We start from the raw sequence: 16,045 nt of genomic DNA, 5'->3' as shown, positions 1-16,045 counted from the left end.
AACACAAGAACAGATACAAGGTACAAGAAATTTTATGTACTAATAACAAATTTATAGTATTTATGCATCACAGAAGACCAAGAACTCTTTGTCACTGTCAACATCAGAAGTATCACTTTCTTCAATATCTGCATTACCAGTGTCTTCTGAAGGGTCACTTTCCTCATCCTGGTAAATTTCACCATCCTCACTTCCATCCATAGCATTGCTGATGCTGCATTTTTTAAATGATTTCACAACCACTTCCTTCTTGACACTATTCCTAAGACCTTAGGATCCAATTACAAACCTGGGTGATGGATGCTTTCTTGATCCTGCCTGTAGGTGTTAAATCACCTTACCAGCTGACTGAATCCACAACATCCACTCTTTGTTCATTAGAGCCTTAAACGGCTTGTTTACTGACATATCAAGAGGTTGCACTTGGCTGATTAGCCCACTAGGTATCACAGCAAGTTGGGTTTTCAAGCCCGCTGAGATTGCTTTTGCACTTTGTGTAACATGGGCTTTGAAGTGATCAAAAACAAGCAAAGATGGTTTTTTAAGTAATCCTCCAGGCCTTTGTGACCAGACTTTGCTAAACCAGATTTTCATGCCTTCTTCATTCATCCATCCTTTTTCATGCACACGAACAATAACTCCACTTGGAATCTTTTCTTTTGGAAATGTTTTTCTTTTAAAGATAATCATAGGTGGCAGTTTTGTCCCATCTGCACAACAGGCTAGAACAACAGTGAAATATGTTTTCTCATGACCACTAGTTTTAACAGCCATGGTCTTTGCTCCTTTGATGTCCACAGTTGTGTTGGATGGCACATCAAATGTAAGTGGGACCTTGTCCATATTGGCAATTTGGGACAGCTCAAAATTGTAAATCTTTTGAAGACTGATAACATAAGAATGAAATTCCAAAGCTTGATTCTCGTTGGCTGCTGGAAGCTTTGGGGCAAGTTTCATTCATGTCCTCATGCTCAAGCCTTCTCTCTTCATAAAGTTAAAGCACCACTTAGGTGTCCTTGAGAAATGATTGATGTTATTTTCTTATGAAATCCTCTTACCTTCTTGTATCATCTTGGTCAGAACAGAGATCCCAGTTTGACGCTGCTCCAGAAACCACCTCCTGCTCCACCTCTAGTCACTTTGGAGATTTCCCTCGCATTGCCTTCTTCTGTCCTGGCATCTGAAGAAGCTTTTCTTCCTGTTGCCCCACAATCTGATGACACTCCCTGTGGGAGGAGGTCTGAAGTTTCTCTCAGCAGTTTTGTTCCCATGCTTTTTAGCATATTTAATAGCTTTTAGATTAAAGCTTGCAGTATATAAAAACCATTTCAATACTTTCCAAGGGATTTTCCAATAATTTCTCCTGCCTAAAGTGTACAAGGAAATGTCGCACTGTTTACCCTATGGTAATAAAGTTGGCATCACCTATCTTAACAAGTGGATAACAATTGGCATCACCTATGTTATCAAGTGCATAATAATCAGCATCATCTATCTTACTCTGTGGATAACAATATGTCATTCTTCATCACATTTCATTGAATCATTGGCCAAAACTGCTTTCGTTGCAAGTTTGTCTTAAGTTCAACAAAACTGATTATCATATTCCAGGGTATTATTTTGCATATGAATATCATTATTGCTTTCTAGAGTTATACTTTTAACATATAAGCATAAATAAAAAATCAGAAACATTTATACAGATATGGAATTAGTACTACCCATATATAATGTGCATCCTTATTTTTCCCTCAAAAATTTGGTTTCTCTCCCTCTCTTTCTCCCTCCTTTCCCATCTCTCTAAAAATAAATAAATAAAATATTTTCTTAAAAAAGGGCCCTAGCTGGGGTGGCTCAGGAGATTGAGTGTTGGCCTGGGAACCATAAGGTCGCTGGTTTGATTCCCAGTCAGGGCACATGCCTGGGTTGTGGATCAGGCCTCCAGCAGGGAATGCTTGAGAGGCAACTACACATTGATGTTTCCCTCTCTCCCTCCCTTCCCTTTTCTCTAAAAATAAATAAATAAAATCTTTTTTAAAAATTTGGCAAAAAAATGTGCACTATACACAGCAAAATAAGATAATCATCTCAATAGATTCAGAAAAAGCTTTTTGCAAGATTCAACACCTTTCATAATAAAAACACTCAACAAACTAGGAACAGAAGAAAAGTCTCTTGATCTTATAAAGGATATATATGACAAGCCCACAGCTAACATCATAATGAGAGAAGACTAAAACCTTTTCCTCTAAGATTGGCAACAAGACAAAGATATCCATTCTAGCCATTTCTATCCAGCATAGTACTGTAAGTTCTACCCGGAACAGTTAGGCAAGAAAAAGATATAAAAGGCATCTAAATTGGAAAGAAAGACACAAAAATGTGCTTTGTACATAGATAACATGATCTTATATGTAGAAGACCCTTAAAAATCCACAAAATAGTGTTAGAACTAGTAACCAAACTTAGTAAAGTTGCAGGAAACAAAATCAACATAGAAAAGCCATTTGCACTTTTATACACTAAAAATGAGCAATCCAAAAATGAAAATAAGAATCTCATTTACTACAGGAACTACTATAAAGGACACATGGACAAAATCAAGGGGGGGGTGGAAGTGGGGGAGGGAGGGGGGTTCATCTGGGGTGGGGAGGAGGGATGGAAAAAAATAAATAAAATAAGGTATCATAAAAAAAAGAATCTCATTTACAATAGAATTGAAAATAATAAAATACTGGGGAATACACTTAACCAAAGAGGTAAGAGACCTGCACACTGAAAACTATAAAATGTTGCTGAAAGCAATTAAAAAGACACAAATAAATGATACCAGGTCATGGTTTTGAAGAGTTAATATTGTTAAAATGATCACACTATCCAACGCTATCTACAGATTCCATATACTCTTTATGAAAAGCCCAATTGATTTTTACAGAAATAGGAAAAAAAAAGTCCTAAAATTTATATGGGATCACAAAGGACACTGAGTAGCCAAAACAGTCTTGAGAAGAACAAAGCTGGAGGCATTATATTTCCTGATTCCAAAACATGTTACAAAGATATAGTAATAAAGACAGTATGGTATTGGCACAAAGACAGATATATGGCCCTCACTGGAGTGGCTCAGTTGGTTGTGTGTCGTCCCACAAAGCAGTCACAGGTTTGATTCCTAGTTGGAGCACATGGCTGGGTTGCAGGTTCAGTCGGGAGGTGCACAAAAGGCAACCAATTGATGATTCTCTCTCACATCGGTATTTCTCACCCTCTCTTTCTCCCTCTCTTACCCTCTCTCTAAAAATAAATAAATAAAATATTTTAAAAAGACACATATAGAACAACAGAACAGACAGCCCAGAAATAAATCAACTCATCTTCAAGACAGAATCAAGAATATACAACAAGATAGTCTCTTCAACAAACAATATTGGTAAAACAATATCCATATGCAAAAAATTGAAATTACACCTTTACCTTAAACTATACACAAACATGGTATAGATGTAGATGTGAACAAAACCATCCATTTTTGTGTCCTTTTATACTGTGACTTTTCATCAACTTCACTGTCCTTAGTAAGCATATCAATGCCAGTTGATGATTATCTGTGTTTCTTAAAATGTAGCCATATAAATTTTTGTTATTAACAATTAGAATGGCATGATAACAAAATAAATATGAAACTAGTAATAGTATAGATTACAAACAATCATCTATCACAAGACCACTGGGAGGTATGGTCCCTGGTGCCACTGTGTTCTTTGTCCCTTTGTCCTATCAGTCATTAGCACCTGAGTTATCCTATTAAACAATTATAGTAACAGGGGTCTGTTAGTGAAGAATAATCTGTACAGAGTTGCTGGGTTGTCTCTTCTGCTCTAACCCTATATTCCCATTAAGTAAATTACCCTACAATAAATTCTGTTATATTCTATGGAGGGCTGGTTTCATCTTTCAGTACGAAGTTACTTTCTCATTTTGGTGGCCATTACACCCCTGCTGGACAAAGATCAACTCAAAATAAATTAAAGACTTCAATGTAATACCTGAAATTGTAAAACTCCCAGAAGAAAACATAAAGGAAAAGCTTCATGACATTGGTGTTGGCAATGATTTCTTAGATGTGACACAAAAATCACAGGCAACAAAATGCAAGTGGGACAACATGAACTTAAAAAGTTTCTGCACTACAAAGGAAACAATCAACAGAGTGAGAAGGCAGCTTCAGAATGGGATAAAATATTTGCAAACCATGTACCTGTTAAGAGGTTAATATCGAAATTATAAGGAATTCCTATAACTTAACAGGAAAATCCCACAAATAATCCAATTTTTAAGATGAGCAAAAGATTTGAACAGATATTTCTCCAAAGAAGACATACAATGGCAAAAAGGTATATGAAAAGATGTGCAACATCACTCATTGTCAGGGAAATGCAAGTTAAACCTACAATGAGATATCACCTCACACTTGTTAGCGTAGCCATTATTAAACAAAGTAAAAAAAAAAAACCTAGACGAAAACAAGTGCTAGCAAGGGTGTGGGTAAATTGAAACCCTTGTGTACTATTGGTAAAAATGTAGAATGGTACAGTCACCATGGAAAATAATACAAAGGTTGCACAAAACATTAAGAACAGAACCACCTGTGATCCAGCAATCTCACTTGTAGGTATTTATCCCAAAGATTTAAAATCAGGATCTCAAATATATATATATATCATCACACCCTTGTTCATTGTTCACTATAGCCAAAAGGTGGAAACAACCTAAATGTTCATCAACAGATGAATGGACAAAAAAAATGTAGTGCACACATACCATGGAATATTACTCAAACTTTAAAAAGAAGAAAATCCTGTTACATGCTACAACATGGCAAACCTAGAGGATATTACACTAAGTGAAATAACCCAGTCACAGGAGGATAAATACTGCATGAGTCCACTTATATAAGGCATGTAAAGTAGAAAGTTAAAGGATGGTTGCCAAGGGCTGGGAGGAAGGTAAAATGGAGAGTTGTTGTTCGATGGGTATAAAATTTCAGTCATAAAACATGAAAAAGTTTGAGAGATCTACTATACACCATTGTTCTTATAGTTAACAATACTATAATGTACACTTAAAAATTTAAGAGGGTAGATCATATTATATTTTTTACCATCATAAAAACAAAAGGATATATGCTCTTAACTATTTAGAAAACAAACAAACAAAAAGAATTAATTTTCTCTGCATTCTCCATCAACCTCAGCTCAGAAGCACTCTGAACATCATTCTCCCAGGTGTCAGAAACTCTTTTACTTAGCATTATTTTTTAACAAAACATTTTTTGTATACTTTACACCACACAAATAAGTCAGAGAGAATACAAAGGACTCATGGTGCCCAAGATTTCTAAGTACACAGGCCCAAGTCAGCCCTTTTACATATGTTGCAAACCTGGGACTGCCATCACGAGGTGAAGTCCATTTCCCCACCATTTGAAGCTGGGCTGGCCATTTGACTTGCTCTGGCCAACAGAATGCATGGAGGTGATGTGTTCATTCTGCTCCTTCTTCTAGGACCCTACCACCACCTAAACACCACTGCTGGAAGAAACCTGGGCCATCCTGCTGAAAGGGTCAACCTAGAACACCCAGATATAGTTGACTGCAGACACTTAAGTGAGCCCAGCTGAAGTACAAGCAATCTCTCCCCACTTTTGGCAGACATCTTTGTTTCTGCCTTCTTAGCACCCAGTTCTCCTGCTCCTGGGAACATTGATATTTTCTAAGGGAACAATCATCTGCCCTCTTTTCAGAGATGTGGGTTGAATGTAGTCGACTCAACCCTTGGCTCCAGATGTAGGCACATGTCCAAGCTTAGGACAGTTAGAGCATGCCTTCTCCCTGGCTTGTGACTGGTTCATGACTCCACCACAGCCACTGAATTCAAGTCAAGGATTTATGTGAAAACTTCTGAGGAAGCAGAAGTTTTCTCCCTTTTCAATGGGAAAGTTGAAAAGACAAGAAATTTGACCAGAGCTACTTTGCTTGTCACTATGAGGAAAAATCATTTGGGTCATTTGACCCAAAATGAAGCAACAGATGGTGACAAGGTTAATGACATAATTTGAGCCATTAGAGTAGTCAGCTATGCCTAAAGAAAGCTATTGTAGATTTCTTAACTTTTGTTTTTTGGATTTTTTGCTTAAACCAGCCTGAATTAAGTTACTATTGATTATAAGCAAAGATGTTCTAATACATTCTATATCCTTCTCTTTATGCACTGTTAAATGGCACACAGGGAAATTCGTAGGAAGTTGAAGAAATGTTAAACTAATCTATGGTGATACATTGTCCATGGGCCATGGGGCCACTGACTAGTAAGGAGTAGGAGGGAACTTCCTGGGCTGAGGCTGGTGTCTACCTTGATTAAGATATAACTTGTGTTCTATATGAAATATATAATATAATCTATATATTATATGTAATATAGCTTGTGTGGGTTACAAGTTAAACCAAAGCTTACCAAACTGTTGTCTGAAGTTTTATAACTTTATGCACTTAACTGTACATAAAGTTATACCTCGGTTTTTTAAATACTACATTCATAATTCCCTCACCCCCAATACATACCTGATGGGGAGACTTGCAAGGTTGGATTCATCTGCTTAGGCTCTACCTGCCTGTCCTCCTCTCCCTCTGCATGCCTTGGCTTTTACTGGCAGTTTTAAAGCTGAGCCAGATATTAGTTGATCCTCTTCCCATTGAGGGGTGGGCCCTAGCTCCATACCCCTTCCTGTGAACCTGGATAGGCTTGCAACAGCTGAGACCAATCACGTCAGTGGAAGTGATGTGATGAGATTTTCCAGGCTGGGTGATGAACGGCGCTGCCACACCTGCCTTGTTGGCTGACACTGTCATTTTCAGTACTGTGAGCAGCTACAGAGTCCAAGTGCCCAAGTCGCTACATGCAAGTGCCTGGTCAGGGGTGCCCACAAAGCAGCTGCCAGCCTTCCCTGCCCAGGTACCAAGCATGATAGTGAGAAGCCAGCTAGCAGTAGTACATACATACTCAGCTGTCCCAAATCCTAACTACAATCGACTGACCTGTAGCCCATGCAAGGTGGCTTGCCAGGCCTGTACTCATGGGCCCTTTCTGGCTCACTGACTTGCACAATCATGAGCATAACAAATGGTGGTGGTTTCCTGCCATTAAGTTTTGGGCTGATGGGTGACACTTCCTCAGACACCTGGGATGGGACCCCTTTGCTCCTGGCCTTACCTTACAACGTCCACGGATGCAGCCCCTGACTTGAAGAAATCAGTGGAGTCTTCCACTTCCAGGATGTTGGGGAGAATCCGTTTCCAGGCAATCTGAGAAAGAGGCAGAGTGAGAATACAGCTTCTAGGGGAGCTGGGAGCAGGTATCACCTGGGTGAGAGCAGCCCCAGATGTGTACACGGATGGCCTGGTATCAGGCTTGGCTCTTGGTCCACTCCAAAGTACAGTTGCTTTGAGGAACCTGAAGGTCCTGGACTGACTCCTCCCTGGGGAAGAAGAAGCTGTCACAACCCACACCACTCAACTGCTGCTGCTCTCATTCCCACCTCATCTTGACCCCATAGACTGGGACCCCCATGGCAGTTCAATGGTGGCAGCAGGATGGACAGGAAGAGCTGAGGGCATGGCTGGGGACAAGAAAGACAGGGCCCAGCTCTTTCTGAGCTGCACCTCCTCCTTACTCTGTCCTCACCTTGGTGCTGTTTTCTAGATTTGGATATCCTCAGCATGACAATGGTGTGGGGCTGCTACAGTGTGGAAGAGAGAGCAAAATGGGGGCAGTTTTGAGGGTAAAAACAAGGCACATGGATGGGCTCAGGAGGTCTGGGTGTTGTCCTTATTGAGAGGATAGCTGGCTCTGTGCCTTCTGTCTCTGGACCTGTGGAGAGCAGCAGTGCCCACCAGCCAGCCTTGTGGGTGAGCATGGAGAGTGCAGTATCTACACAGTATACCAAGAGGGTTGTCTGGCAGATCAGGATGGAATGATGTGTTCTTTCTGCTCCTTCTTCTAGGACCCTACCACCACCTAACCACCTAACCACTGCTGGAACAAGCCTGGGCCATCCTGCTGAAGGGGTCAACCTAGAGCACCCAGACTATAGTTGACTGCAGACACTTAAGTGAGCCCAGCTGAAGTACAAGAAATCTCTCCCCACTTTTGGCAGACATCTCAGGACAGGAGCCAGGAGAAGTCTCATACTCCGTGTGAGCTCCAGGCCATGACTGATCATGATGGGGAGTAGGCAGGCCCAATTAGAACCAGACCCCCATGACCCCTAGCCCAACCTCTTCCTGGCTCCCCTCTTTCCTTCTTGGAAAGGTGTCCTGGATTTACCCTCCCCACCCTCAGTGTGACCATAAGCAGTGACAATGAGCCACTCCATGTCCCCACAAAACTGCTGTCTTCCCTCCACACCTCCACCTGGGCCCTTGCCCCCTGGCAACAGCTTTCCCTGAACCCCCAGCTCACATTTAAATCATAGGCATCCATCAGAGACAATTTCTGCATCACCTCTTCCCTGAAACCTTCCCTGATGGCTCTGTTGGCAGCGGCTACCTTCCTTGGACTCATGTGTCCTGGGGCCACCAGTCACCTACTGGTGTGTGGAGCATACCACTGCTTGGTGCCTGCTAGATGCACCAGCCCTTATTGGATACATGCAGAACCTCTGAAAGGCAGTGTACCCCAAAGCCACCGAGCCTCCTTTAGATCCTGGCTTGATCCTGAATTCAGGCAGCACATTAGTGCCTCTGTTTCCTCATCTGTGCAAGGGGCTGATAACACTGTGGGAGGATTGCTTGCATGAGGCAGGCAGAGCTCTTGGAGTACAGAGGAGCTCAGTACACATGGCGTTTGTGCCACATGCACAGCTTCAACTCAGGAAGGTGTGAGGCTGGGCTTGGTTGCCCATGGCCTGCCTCAGTCCATGATGGATGCCTGGTGAACTCTGCTGAATGAAGAACATGGGCTGACCCCTGCTCAGGTCAAACCCTCTCCACCAATTAGTACTACTAATGTATTCTCTACTTTTCACAGAGGCAAGATTTATTCTTTCCATTTCACGGATGGACTCAGTTGTAGCAGCTTTTGACTAAGGCCTAGCTCTACAAAGACAGTCTCATCCCACCCTGAGTGCCACCCAACTATAAGCTCCAGAAGGCCAGTTTGTCTAGCTGGCCCTGTAACCCCAGGACAGGTGTAAGGCCAGGGCCAGAACAATTGCTCCAAGAATATTTTTTGAATGAAGAGGCTTTTCTTTCTTTCCTTTTTTTTTTTAAAGACATTCAAATATTCAGCTTTTAACTGAGGAAGTTCCTGATGTCCTTGTGTCCTGCTGTCTGCACTTATCAACATCCACACTCACCAATGTGGCCTGCTGATTGGCCTACCTCCTCCCATCACAGCCCACTTCCCTGGGCTCCAGTTGCCTTGCCTTCCTGTGGCTCCCTAACACAGGGAGGGCCCTCCTCTCTTAGGGCCTCACACTTACTGTTCCTTCTGTCTGAAAGGTCCTCTCCCAGGCATTCTCTGTACACTTAGGTCTCCACTCAAGACCTCACCTCCTCCCACCCAGGGAAGGCTTCCCTCATTATCCCTTCTAAAGTTGTCTGTGACTTCCAGGGGCATTGTTCCTACCTTGTTATTTCACTTGTAGCACTTCTCCCTGTCTAAAATTATTCTTTTCATTTGCTTGACTGTCATTGGCTCTGTTTCCATGAGAGAGGACACTTCATGACAGCAGGGACAGTGCTTATTGTCACATTCCTAGTGTCTGGCTTAGCACCTGGTATTTGGTAGTTCAATTCATATTTATTTTTTTAAGATTATATTTTATTTTTAGAGAGAAGGGAAGGGAGGGAGAAAGAGGGAGAAAAACATCAATGTATGGTTGCCTTTCATGCACCCCTACTGGGGACCTGGCCTGCAACCCAGGCATGTGCCATGACTAGTAATTGAGCCAGTGACCCTTTGGTTCGCAGGCCCACGCTCAATCCACTGAGCTACACCAGCTTAGGCCGTATTTCTTAAATAAGTAGTTGAATATATAATTCAATAAGTGAATGGCTGAAAATTCATCCAATGTCTATTAAATAAGGCTAAGTATTACCAATATCATGACTCCCAGGGTGAGGGCAATGGGTGGGGGGATCAGAAAGGTCAGAAACTATTCTGGGAAGTGACCACCTACTGGACTTAGGTGGAAGAGACTGATTCTCAGAGAGAGAAGCACTGCCTAGCATCATGAGGACGGAGCTGGAATAGAGTCTGAATCTGCCTGTGACACCTAGGCTGGCCACATCACAGAGTACTCCCTTTAGGGAAGCCTTTCTGGAAGGTTCCAGTGCACATATTCATAGGACCTTGGTCTTAGCACTTGACTCTTTCAGCTAGCTTCTGTTTCACTTGCCCACTGTTGACAATGATTCCCTAGAAGAGTAGTGGTCCCAGTGCTAGAGGAAGAAGGGGCAAGAGGACATAGAAAGCCCAAAACAGTATAGAACAAATACTGTGCCTAGGGCAAGCACATATATCCACAGAGAGTGTGCATAGCTCGACTCGAGGGAAGGTGATTCACAAAACCCATGAGCAGTGCACAACCTGCCCAACCATACAGTAGCCCCGAAGTGGTCTCTTACCCGCACAGCCTCCATGGTGACCAGCTCTGCCTCTGTCAGCTCAAGGGCACTGTTATCTTCTCCCCTGAAGAAGTGTGAGGCTGGGATCATCTTACCATCTTCCAGCTGGATGTTCTTCACCAGCAGCTGCACAAGAAAGGATTTTACAGTGCCTGTGATTGTCTTTATGGCAGGGAGCAATTCTACAGAGAGCACTGTGCTTCATCTCCAGCCATCACAGCAATAAAGGCATAGGGAGTCTCAGATAAAGGACGAAGAGAGCAGTTCAGAGTGGGGAGGCTGTAGTTTTAGGGACACAGAGGAAACTGTAGAGCTCATGCTCACTTTTCCCTATCACCCACCCCACTATGCTCTGATTTTCTCTTTACGTGTAATGACTTTATTATATCTATTAAATTGATGCTCACTCATTAGACAAATAATTCAAGCACTACTTTGAAAACCAATTGAGAAAAGAATTATTCACCAATAGCCTAGCTCCCAAAAACCCCATGGGAACAAGAGGAGTAGATGTACTCATGAATAGAACAGGACATCTCTGTTTGATAAGAGATCTATAAGAATAGCATGATCTATACAGGCCCTAACAGAACTGGTGCCAGGTTCCCTGCCTGATCCCAGCCTGCTGCCTTTTGAAGATGTTCTGGAGCTTTCTGTGAGCTGAAGTGTAGCCAGGCCCAGCTGGAAATTCCAAAAAGATGGTTCAACCAAGGATCTCCAAGGCTACCTCCTTCGCTTCGCTGTCCTTGTGGATATCACAGAGGATGGTGTCAGTGCCCCTCCTCCACAACAGGGTCCAGCTGGGTTGGGACCCCAATCCTTCAGCTGCTGTAATGGTGGGCTATTAGTGACCTACTTCTGCACACTTACCCTCTATGTTGGCTGATAAGCACAGCTGTACCCAGAGACCCAGGGGCTATGCCTCATTGTCCCTCACCCTACCTCAGGGTAGTGAAAACCAAGGGCTGAGTAATGTGAAAATGCCAGGACATAATCTGCAGATAAAAATAACACTGCAGAGCCTGCCCTGATGTTTTTTAAGAAAAAAAATCTTAAATATTTTATTTATTTAGTTTTAGAGATAGGGGAAGAGAAGGAAAAAGAGAGGGGAGAAACATCAATGTGTAGTTGCCTCTCATGTGCCCCAAACTGGGGACCTGGCCCACAACCCAGGAATGTGCCCTGACTGGGAATTAAACCAGTGACTCTTTGGTTTGCAGGCCCATGCTCAATCCACTGACTACATCAGCCAGGGCAAGCCTGCCCTAATTAAGGGTAGAACCCTCTGTCCTAGCCTGCTCCCTGAGTGGTACATGATTTTTCAAGAGCAGTCCCTCCATAAATCACATACACAGGATCTCCCATCTGAGGAGCTGCTCCTAGGGAACCTGATCCAATATAGGCCTAGTCTTCCAACTGCATTTATCAATCATAAATACCTAAAACACCCACCTACTGTAAATCACAGACACTGATGGCAGCCTCTGGCTCTCCGAGGGCAGAGCATGGCATGGTGGGCACCCACAGTGAGCTCACACAAATCCCAAGCAAAGCGGTGCCACACTCCATCTGGCCTGTACACACCAATGAAGCTAAGGGTTCAAAATCCACTGGGTTGTTGAAATTCCCTAACGTTTTCACAGTCTCCTGACCATCCTCTTTCTTCCTTGCCCCCTGGTATCTTAAGGTCCCAACCTGTCCAACCACTGCAAGCAGTGAGCATTAATAGTAGAGTACTGTGGCCAACTGATGGGCCTCAGAGTCAGAATTTTAGGGTTTGAATCCCAGCTCTCCCAAAAACTAGGTTGGGTGACTTTGGGTAGGTTTTTAAAAATCTCTGTGTTTCAGTTACCTCCTCTGTAAAATGGGTAGAATGTCAATATGTATTTCATTGAGTTGTCGAGAGAATTAAATTTAATACACATCAATTTTTTAAAACTGTGGCCAGCACACAGAAAGTGCTCCATAAATATCAGCTGTTTCTGAGTTGCAGAGGCTGCCTATATGAATCAGAGCATGTTGTGTACCTGTCATGATTCCAGGGACCTTCAAAGAGAATTAAAGTGAGTCACAGAACTTCAATAACCGCACCTAGTTTGCTGAGTTTGCTTTTGTTTTTGTTTTAGGTGTGGTTGTTAATAACTGTGAGTTTGCTGTCATTTTTACTGTTCTTATTTTTTATCTTCTTTTTCTTAGATAAATCCCTTTAACATTTCATATAATAATGGGTTAATGATGATGAACTCCTTTAACTTGATCTTATCTGAGAAGCACTTTATCTGCCTTTCCATTCTAAATGATAGCTTTGCTGGATACAGTAATCTTGGATGTAGGCCCTTGCCTTTCATGACTTTGAATACTTCTTGCCAGCCCCTTCTTGCCTGTAAGGTCTCTTTCGAGAAATCAGCTGTCAGTCTTATGGAAACTCCTTTGTAGGTAACTGTGTCCTTTTCTCTTGCTGCTTCTAAGATTCTCTCCTTCTGTTTAATCTTGTGTAATGTATTTATGATGTGCCTTGGTGTGTGTGGAGAGGAGTGAAGGGGGGGAAGTGGGACAACTGTAATAGCATAATCAATACATATATTTTAAAAAATAACCGCACCTAGTGACACTTGGACACTCTGCAGGACTAATACAAGGCCCCAAGTTCAGGGCTCCCTGGAGAGGGTTTTTTCCCTGATTCTGACACCCTCACAGGACACTCAGCTCTGGCTGGGACATTTGGTCCAAAAGAACAAGAAGCTAGTCTTCCTGGAACAGAGAATTGTAGAGACTCAGTGTCAGGGGTGAGTGTGGACACCTAGAGACTGCCATCTTATCTTCTGTTTTCTCCAGAGCAGCTGGAGTCTGATTGCAGTGCCAGAAACCCTGGACAGCAGTCTTTGTGGCCTTGAGACTATAGTAGGGACATGTGACCCACAAGAGCATTGTTACCATTCTGTTATCATTCCCAAAGAGGACCAGTCCCCCTTTGGTGACCACCCCTGGCCGATGGGCTCCTGGGATGGGAAAAGCTTCTCCCTCTGGCACCAGGCCTGCAGTGTTCAGCGTCGAGTTGAAAAACGTCACCTTCTGTTTGGAAACAGGACAGAAAAACCAGAAGGTGGTGAATGAGAAGAGGTCCCCACCATTGGAAGCCTAGGCAGGGCTACGGATATGACATGGGGCAGAGGGCAGTGCAATGTGAGCCTAGGACTCTGCCTCCAAGGGCACAAGCAAGGCCTGGAGAAGACTTGGAGGCCTCTGGAGCCCTTAAGCCCTGTGTGCCCCTAAGACCCTTTGTGTTGGCTTCCAGCCTCAGATCTCAGGTAGATAGATTGGGTGAAAATCTGCTCAAGACACCACAAAGTGAGGACACCTGCCCTACTGATGCCACCAAGCACTGGTCACTTTGCAAAGGGTCTTGTGATAGCAAAGGCAGCAGGGACTGTGTCAGGAACTCCTGGACACAGTCTTGGCAGTTGGGTCACTGATGAGGGGTTTGGACAGTCTTGGACTTTGTGAAGGGACTTTTTATGGGCTACAAAGTCCCTGCTCACAGTCTTGCCAGACTCTGATGCCTCAGAGAGCCTGTAAGCACCATCTGACTTGCCTCATGCCCAGCCCCTGGCCTGAGCATGCTTCCCCTCCCCCTGGAGCCAAGTAGAAGTCAGAAGTGGGCCTGGGGTCTCTGTGAGCCCAGGGGTGAGAGTCAAAATATTTTACAACCAATGCAGCTCAACCCAGAGTTTATGCAGGGCCTGGAGGCCTTGAGCTGTGCTGTTCCTTTACCCTTTAGCCACCAAATGATGGGTAGGTCTCGAGGTCCTAGGGGAGGGCCTGAAGTAGCTGCAGGAATTTGGGTGGGATTGGAGCTCAGAGCAGTAGCTATTTGCCAACCAGTTTTGTAGCCAACTGGGCACACCAGTGGATCTAGCTCAATCCCAGACACGCATGAACGCACCTGCCCACAAGCCTCTGTCCAGGCACCCGGCACCTTGTCGTTCCCACGGATCCAATTATGAATGGCCTCTGCTGGCTGCTCCCAGTTGATCTGTGGGGCAGGATATGTCTGCTCAACCAGTCTGTCTCTACTCCCTGACCATCTACTCTCTGCCCTCCCTTTCAGCCCTGATAGCCCCTGACAGTAGGTAAAGCCTGGGAAAGAAAGCTGGGAAGTCTGGCTTCTTCTTAAACACTAGTCTGAGTCCCTGAACTGGGTGGATCTCTCCTTGGTACCCATGCTCTGGGTACTCTCTGACCCTCAAGACTTTCATAGGTTGAGTAAATGCAAACTGATGGTTTGGGGAAGATAATGTTCCATCGTTAAGATGGACAAGGCCTTACACAGAGTTCCAACACAAAGTGCAGGCCCATCCCATAGTGCTCTGCCAACTGCTTCTCCTGGCCTACAGGACTCACACAGATCCCCGCATAACACCTCCTAAGCCCTGAGCAGAGAGAGATACAGTCCATAAGCACCCAAGACTCTACTACTTGTGACAGCTTTGAGGAACTGAATTACTTCTCCTTCCACATCTTAGAGATTTATGGCACTACAGCTAATTTTACACAGACACACACACACACAGAGTTCTTCTTTATGGGGACCTTGCCTGTGCATTCTTCCTAAAGAGAAACAGGAAAAACCCAGAAAGAGCACTATTCCCTGCCTGTCTGGGTGCCACTTGCCTTCCCCCATCCACGGCTTTGCTTATTCTTCCCCAGCCTGGGAAGCCCTCTCTTCTGGCCTTAAACAATTACAACCTGGTTGCCCAGCCAGAACCTCAGCCTCCCCAAGATACCCTCCATACTCCAGCCCAAGTACAGACAGGTTTCAGGGTGGGCAGAGCCCTGGCACTCACCTTGGCTGTTTCCTTTTTCTGAATGCCCTCGTAGGTGGCTCCTTCCTCAGGCTGAGGGAGTCTGGGGGCTTTGCCCTCAGCAATCAGCCTCACAGCCTGCACCTGGAGAGGCCCGGAAAAATTGGAGTCCCCAGCATTAGGACCTTCCCCTTACACCCATCCCCTGGATTCACAGAGTCTGGACCCTGCCCCATGCTATTCATTCATGCCTGGCACACAACAACCACCTAAGAAATATCTCCAGTATGGAGAGAGGTGCTAGTCCTAATCCAATTCCAATCTGTACAGGGGCACAAAACCCCACCCTCTCTACTACACAAGGTTTTAGAAGATTATATAGAACACACGCACACACACACACACACACAAATTTCCATTTTTTTTATTGTTGTTCAAGTACAGTTTTCTGCCTTTTACCCCCACCCTTCCCTACCACCTCAGCCCTCCCCACCTCCCTCCCCTGTTTCCACCCCCGCTTGTTGTTGTCCATGTGTCCTTTATAATTGTTCCTGTAAACCC

At 44.0% G+C, this 16,045-nt stretch overlaps 1 protein-coding gene across 1 annotated transcript in view; it reads right to left on the bottom strand.

Annotated features, from left to right (window-relative positions):
* Positions 1–16,045, bottom strand: part of ALDH1L1 (aldehyde dehydrogenase 1 family member L1) — a 93,358-nt gene that overhangs the window by 57,119 nt on the left and 20,194 nt on the right. Inside the window, exons 5-9 of the mRNA XM_024580385.4 lie at positions 15,527–15,628; positions 14,626–14,715; positions 13,617–13,754; positions 10,683–10,808; positions 7,267–7,358 (exon numbers count right to left, since the gene is read on the bottom strand). Coding sequence (XP_024436153.1) covers positions 7,267–7,358; positions 10,683–10,808; positions 13,617–13,754; positions 14,626–14,715; positions 15,527–15,628 — 548 coding nt within the window. The remainder of the gene's footprint in view (positions 1–7,266; positions 7,359–10,682; positions 10,809–13,616; positions 13,755–14,625; positions 14,716–15,526; positions 15,629–16,045) is intronic.

The sequence above is a fragment of the Desmodus rotundus genome, chromosome 10 (assembly GCF_022682495.2).
Source record: "Desmodus rotundus isolate HL8 chromosome 10, HLdesRot8A.1, whole genome shotgun sequence".
Lineage (NCBI taxonomy): Eukaryota > Metazoa > Chordata > Mammalia > Chiroptera > Phyllostomidae > Desmodus > Desmodus rotundus.
Note: the sequence above shows the minus strand (reverse complement) of the source record. Positions and strands in the feature narration are given on the sequence as shown.